Raw genomic sequence first — 6,319 nt, forward strand, 5'->3', positions numbered from 1 at the left:
ATTCTGTGTCTCCCTCTCTCTCTGACCCTCCCCCGCTCGCACTGTCTCTCTCTGTCTCTTAAAAATAAATAAAAAACACACAAAAAAGTATCTTGAGAGAGAGGGAGAGAGCGTGAGCAGGGGAGGGTCAGAGAGAGGGAGACACAGAATCGGAAGCAGGCTCCAGGCTCTGAGCGGTCAGCACAGAGCCCGACGCGGGGCTCGAACCCACGAACCGTGAGATCATGACCTGAGCTGAAGTCAGACGCTGAACCGACTGAGCCCCCCAGCCGCCCCTGTTTGGTTTTTTTCCAACACTCAGGGTCCAGTCAAGAGTAATGTACTGTATTTGGTGATTCCCTCAATCTTTAATCTCTAGAATAGTCCCTCCACCGTAATTGACTAACGCTACGGATAGATTTCTCATTTGAGACTTTGGTACCGGTGCATGTTTTTTCAGTTCCTCTAATAAATAGTCGGGTTGAAGCAGCTGCTGTGGGACAGGGAGAGTGAGGGAAGCCGGGGAGCAAACGCCCGTTGGAGGCTGTCGCGGTTGAGAGGTGACGGCTGAAGCCAGCAGAAGCAGCGTGGACCCTTGTCACTCAAAGTAAATAAAGCACGTGCCTCCAACACGGGGAGGCCAGAGGCTGGCCCAGGATGAGGTCAGACGGAAAGGTGTGGGGGAGGCCCCCGCCCCAGGGACTCACTTGGGGAAGGAGTGGCGGCCACCTTGGTCCTTCCGGCGCCGCGCACGTCAGAGCCGACGGGCCGCTCCGAGCCGGGAGGCCGGGTGCAGGGACGATGGGAAACCACGTCCGGGGCGGCTGTGCGTGGGCTCTCCGCACGTGTCGTCTGACCACAGAAGTACCGGGTACATGACAGTTCACGCCCTGTTAGACGTGCATGTGTGACGCGGGCTGCCGGCCTCCAAGGACCTTGTAGCCCCGGGGGCCTCGCAGAGCCCCGGCTGGTGTTTGGGTGGTTAAATGGCGAAGACCCATGGGTGAAAGGCGCCCGGGGCAGACTCCGCCCTGCGCCCTGAGGCGAGGTCCCTGAGGGGCGGGTGTGTCAGCGGAGTGCCGGGGACCAGTGGGGGCGGCCGCCTCGTCCAGCAGCCACGGAAGGTCAGGCCGCGGGAGGACGCACGCCTTCCCGCCAGCACGCGCTGGAGACCTCGGCGAGGGAACGTTCCCGAAGACCCTCCTCCCTGAGCGCAGGGCTGTCTCGGGCTGTGTGTCTGGGGCTGTCCGAGGGCTCTCGGAGCCGCTCACCCTAGAAACCAGAGCTGTGACCCCACGATGTGCCTGGGACGCCTGAGCCGACGAGGTCACGGAGTCGTCCGGAGTCTCACGGCTGGTAGGAGCGCCCCACGGAGACCCCGGGTCTTAGCGCAGCCCTCGTCTCCTCCAGCTCCAGGCCTTCTTCCTGGTGTCAGACGACATCATGGATTCATCCCTCACCCGACGGGGGCAGATGTGCTGGTATCAGAAGGTACCGCGGGTGAGGGGGCGGCGGCCTGGAGCCTGCCACGGTCACGCTGGCCTGAGACTGACTGACTGTTTTCTCTGCGTCCCTGCCAGCCAGGCATAGGTTTGGATGCCATCAACGACGCTCTGCTTCTGGAAGCGTGTATCTACCGCCTGCTGAGGTTCTACTGCCGGGAGCAGCCCTATTACCTGAACCTGATGGAGCTTTTCCTCCAGGTGCGCTGCCCGCCCGGCCCCCGCGGGGCACCTTCGTCCAGCGGCCTTCGGGGCCGGGGGTGGGGGGGGGTGGGCGGCTGGCTCTGCCTGGAAGGGAACGAGGCGGCGAAGGGGCCTCCCTGTGCCTCAGTGATCGTGTCCACATGGGCCATGGGGTTCGGTGTCCTCTCCCTCTTTTTTGTTTTTTTAACATTTATTTTGAGAGAGAGAGCATGAGAGCCACCGAGTGGAGGAGGGGCGGCGAGGGGCGGGGGGGGGGGGGGGGGGGGGGGGGGGGGGGGGGGGGGGGGGGGGGGGGGGGGGGGGGGGAGAGTCCCAAGCAGGCTTCCCACTGACAGCGCAGAGCCCAACACAGGGCTTGACGCACGAGATCACGACCTGAGTGGAGATGAGGGGTTGGACGTTTAACCAACGGCAGTCCCAGGGCCCTGTCCCTCGTGCCACCTCTCTGCCCAAGTCATGGGACGTGGGTCCCAGGATTTCAGGGTTTCCCGGGCCTGGAGAAAGGCCGGGTTATGGGCCGTCTTCCTCCTCAGAGTTCCTATCAGACTGAGCTCGGACAGACACTGGACCTCATCACGGCCCCCCAGGGCAACGTGGACCTCAGCAGATTCACTGAAAAGAGGTGAGGGGCGGTGGGACCCACATCTGGATGGCGACGGAGGGCTGTGCGGGGCACCGTCCTGAGGAGTGTGTCTCCCCCCCGACTCAGGTACAAGTCCATCGTCAAGTATAAGACTGCTTTCTACTCGTTCTACCTTCCCGTGGCTGCCGCCATGTACATGGTGAGTGAGCCTCCCGCCCCTGCTGCCCGCTGAGGGGCCTTTCTCGGACAGGAGGGCACAAAGCAGACAGCCTTGGGCAGTCTGGCACCCCCACTGCGTGCCTGTGTGACCTTGACCGAGTTACTGAAGCGGGCTGAGCCTGCTCTCAGCTGGAAGGTGATAAAATCCCCACCTGGGGACTCTCAGGCCCATTAACCGAGGCGAAGGACACGAAGGTGGTCGCCCGTCTGGGGGGAGCACGGAATCCACCCGAGTCTGGGTCGGAGGGGGGAGGAAGTCATCCGACTGAGGTGCAGACTCCAAGCACTGCCCCGACCTTGCTTCTCTGTTTCCCTTTCCTCCCGGAGAAGTCAGGCCGAGACAGGGTTGGGCAGAGGGAGCCCAGGCTCTCCCCGGGAGACCCCGCTGGCGTGAGTGGTAAAGGCCCTGCCTGCGGGCCGCCAGCGGAGCCTGAGAGGAGGGGGGGCCGATGTGGGGGCGGCCCCAGGGCTGGCCGGGCGAAGGCACCCCTGGGGACCGGCTGGCCACTCTGCTCTCGGCCACAGGCGGGCATTGACGGCGAGAAGGAGCACGCCAGCGCCAGGGAGGTCCTGCTCGAGATGGGGGAGTTCTTCCAGGTGCAGGTAGGAAAGCGCCCGCGGGGACAGGCCACCGCGTGTCCCCCCCCCCCCACCCCGGCCTCTTCATTTCCCCCTTTCCGCTCCCTGCCCAGGACGATTACCTGGATCTCTTTGGGGACCCCAGTGTGACAGGCAAGATTGGCACCGACATCCAGGACAACAAGTGCAGCTGGCTGGTGGTCCAGTGTCTGCAGCGGGCCTCTCCGGAGCAGCGCAGGGTCCTCCAGGTGCCCGGGGGAGGGCGTGGCTCCGCGGGCTCCTACAAGGGGGGACAGAGCACCGGTTCTCAGGCGGGAGTGCTTGTGCGCCCAGAGGACATTTGGCAACACCAGCCGACATTTTTGGTTGCAAGGTGGTGTGCGCATGCGCGACAGGTGGCTCGTGGGTAGAGGCCCGCGATGCCGTCAAACTTCTTGGGCTGCACAGAGCGGCTGCCCACCGCAGGGCACTGTCCAGCCCCGAGTCTGAGTAGTGCCCAGGTTGAGAGGCCCTTGGGGAGAAGAAACTGAGGCCTGAGCCAGTGTCCCAGCACTGGGGGTGGGGAGACGGGAGTTCAAGGGCGAGGCACTGAAGACCCAGGAACCGGAGGCAGGAACTTAGTGGCCTGCGCTAGAGACGTTCTGGAATGTACGGATGGGGCGGCACCTGGAGGCGCTGGGGGGGGGGTGACCAGTCCTCCCGCCCCCGCCCCCCTCCAGGAGAACTACGGGCGGAAGGAGGCGGAGAAGGTGGCCCGGGTGAAGGCGCTGTACGAGGAGCTGCAGCTGCCGGCCGCGTTCCGGGAGTACGAGGAGGCCAGTTACGGCCGCCTCATGGGGCTCATCGAGCGGCGCGCCTCGCCCCTGCCCCCGGCCATCTTCCTGGGGCTGGCGCACAGGATCTACAAGAGGAAAAAGTGACCTGGGGACCGCGAGGGCGGGCGCTCAATAAATTTTCTAACCTTCTCGTGGTCCTGTTCCTGCTGCGCTAGCCCCGGCCAGGGCGGGCGGGATTGGGGGCGGCCGCGAGGCTCAGGGGGCCTCGCCTTCGGGTCCTTGGGACCGACAGCCTAAGACGTCGAAAGCTGCTCGCTGGGCCTCGGTGGGTGACACAGGCGCGACGTCAGGCGCTGGGGGCTGGGTCAGAGCCACGCCCCGCCCATGCGTGAAGGGGCGCGGCTGCGCAGCGCCGGCGGGTTGTCCCAGCGCCCCCCTTTCCAGTCTGTGCGGTCCGGCGGGGACCTTGGGAGCCGAGGAGGACCCGCCGCAGTGGCTGCGGGAGGCCCCTGGTGAGGAGGGCTCGGCTTCGGGACGCGGGAAGGCGGGCGGGCGGGCGAGGGGAGCAGTGAGGCCGCGGAGGGGAGGAGCGGGGCGGCGGCCGGGTGATGGAGCCCAGCGCGGAGAGAATGGACGCGCGCGGGGCCCCCGCGCAGGAGCCCCCAGGCTGCCGAGCTCCGTGCCGGCCGACCCGACCCGAGGACGGCTGCTCGGTCTTTGGCCCTTTCCTGCGTTGAGCAGCCAGACGCGCCTCCCCCCACCCCGCTTCAGAGCATCTGGGCGGGGCCTCTTCTCGAGGCCCCTTCTCCTGGGACTGAAGGGCAGGCCGGGGAAGGGGCGGGGGTGGGGCGGGGTGGGGGGACAGGGCCAGACTGCAGCAGAGACGATCCGGGGCTCCATTCCGGGCCCCGTCCTTTTCCGAGCCCCCGCACCTCCACGGAGACCCAGAGCGCAGCCGCATTCCCTGACCCTCCCCGCCCCATTCCCGGGGGGCTCCAGTCGGCTCCACCTGCAAATACTGCAGTGGAAACGAATGGTCAGTCGCTGGACATTTGCATCTCATTTAAATATTGTCCGAAGCGGCGGCTTCTCTCATGCCTGCCGCAGCTGTCAGTCACCTCGGTGTCCTGCCCGCGGCCCGCGCCCGCTCTGGCTGGGTCTCACCGTCCCTGTCTTCCAGGTCTGCATCTGCGGTTGCCAGGTAGGCGGGTGTGAGAGGCCCGATCCTCCTGATTCTCGAGAGGCCATCCCGTCGCCAGCGGCACAATGCTGTCCCCTCAGAGGGCTTTACTTTGCAACCTCAACCACATCCACCTCCAGCATGTCTCTCTGGGTCTGCACCTGTCCCGCCGTCCTGAGCTACGGGAGGGGCCCTTGAGCACGTCCCCTCCGCCAGGGGACACCGGGGGCAAGGAGAGCCGGGGTCCCTGCAGCGGGGCCCTGGTGGACGCTAATTCCAACAGCCCGGCCGTGCCCTGCCGCTGCTGCCAGGGGCACGGGCCAGGCTTGGAAAACCGGCAGGACCCGGCACAAGAGGAAGAGGGGGCCGCCTCCCCCTCGGACCCGGGCTGCTCCTCGTCGCTCAGCTCCTGCTCAGATCTTAGCCCTGACGAATCCCCCATCTCCGTGTACTCGCGGGGCCTCCCCGGCGACGAGCATGTCCGCTCCCAGCCCAGCATCACCCCCCTGGAGCAGGGCTCCCCACTGGCTTCCGCAGGCCCTGGCGCCTGCTCCCCGGACAGCTTCTGCTGCTCGCCTGATTCCTGCTCCGGAGCGTCCTCCCCGCCGGGCCCTGGCCTGGACTCCAACTGCAACGCCCTGACCTCCTGCCTGGAGCCCCCTTCCCCGGGGCTGGAGGAAGAGGACGAGGGTGGGGAGCAGGACCTCCCTGCCTCCGAGCTCCCAGAGGCGGATGATGATGGGAAAATCGACGCTGGGAAGACCGAGCCCAGCTGGAAAATCAACCCCATTTGGAAAATTGATACAAAGCAGGCGGAAGCCGGCTGGAAAATCGCGGAGAACAATAACTCTAGCTGCAAAATCAGTGGGGATAGTAACTCCAGCTGGAAAACAGAACCCGGAAAACTCGACTCCAGGCGGAAGACCGCCACGGGGGTAGCCGACCCCGGCTCGAGAGCCGGTGAGGGGAGAGCCGAGGCGGGGTGCAGACGTGACGTCAGCGAGGAGCCGGCTGCCCGCCGGACCGTCACGTCCTTCCACGAGCTGGCCCAGAAGCGCAAGAGGGGCCCGGGGCTGCCCCTCGCGCCGCAGGTCAAAAAGGACCGCAGCGACTGGCTCATAGTCTTCTCGCCCGACAGCGAGCTGCCCCCCTGCGGCTCTTTGGGCGGCTCCCCGGCGCCGCCGCGGGAGGTCACCACCTTCAAGGAGCTGAGGTCCCGGAGCCGCGCCCCGCCTCCGCCGCTGCCGCCCCGCGACCCCCCGGCCGGCTGGGCTCTGGTGCCGTCCCGGCCCCCGCC

General features: G+C 66.2%; 2 protein-coding genes across 2 annotated transcripts in view; both read left to right on the forward strand.

Annotated features, from left to right (window-relative positions):
* Positions 1-314: 314 nt before the first annotated feature.
* On the forward strand, positions 315-4,031 carry LOC115288588 (farnesyl pyrophosphate synthase). The gene is made up of 7 exons (XM_029936020.1): positions 315-1,470; positions 1,560-1,682; positions 2,219-2,307; positions 2,395-2,467; positions 3,013-3,090; positions 3,180-3,314; positions 3,786-4,031. The coding sequence occupies exons 1-7, from the start codon at positions 1,423-1,425 to the stop codon at positions 3,984-3,986; spliced, it is 747 nt and encodes a 248-aa protein (XP_029791880.1). The 5' UTR covers positions 315-1,422; the 3' UTR covers positions 3,987-4,031.
* A 197-nt stretch (positions 4,032-4,228) lies between these two features.
* LOC115287211 (RUN and SH3 domain-containing protein 1-like) overlaps positions 4,229-6,319 on the forward strand; it is a 2,930-nt gene continuing 839 nt past the window's right edge. The window contains exons 1-2 of the mRNA XM_029933456.1: positions 4,229-4,354; positions 5,023-6,316. Coding sequence (XP_029789316.1) covers positions 5,109-6,316 — 1,208 coding nt within the window. The 5' untranslated portion in view covers positions 4,229-4,354; positions 5,023-5,108. The remainder of the gene's footprint in view (positions 4,355-5,022; positions 6,317-6,319) is intronic.

Source organism: Suricata suricatta, chromosome 3 (assembly GCF_006229205.1).
Source record: "Suricata suricatta isolate VVHF042 chromosome 3, meerkat_22Aug2017_6uvM2_HiC, whole genome shotgun sequence".
Classification (NCBI taxonomy): domain Eukaryota; kingdom Metazoa; phylum Chordata; class Mammalia; order Carnivora; family Herpestidae; genus Suricata; species Suricata suricatta.

Coding starts and splice junctions, on each gene's coding strand:
- LOC115288588 (XM_029936020.1), top strand. CDS start 1,423: ATGGATTCATCCCTCACCCGACGGGGGCAGATGTGCTGGTATCAGAAG. Junction 2,308..2,394: donor AGCAGATTCACTGAAAAGAG/GTGAGGGGCGGT, acceptor CCCCCGACTCAG/GTACAAGTCCATCGTCAAGT. Junction 3,315..3,785: donor AGCAGCGCAGGGTCCTCCAG/GTGCCCGGGGGA, acceptor GCCCCCCTCCAG/GAGAACTACGGGCGGAAGGA.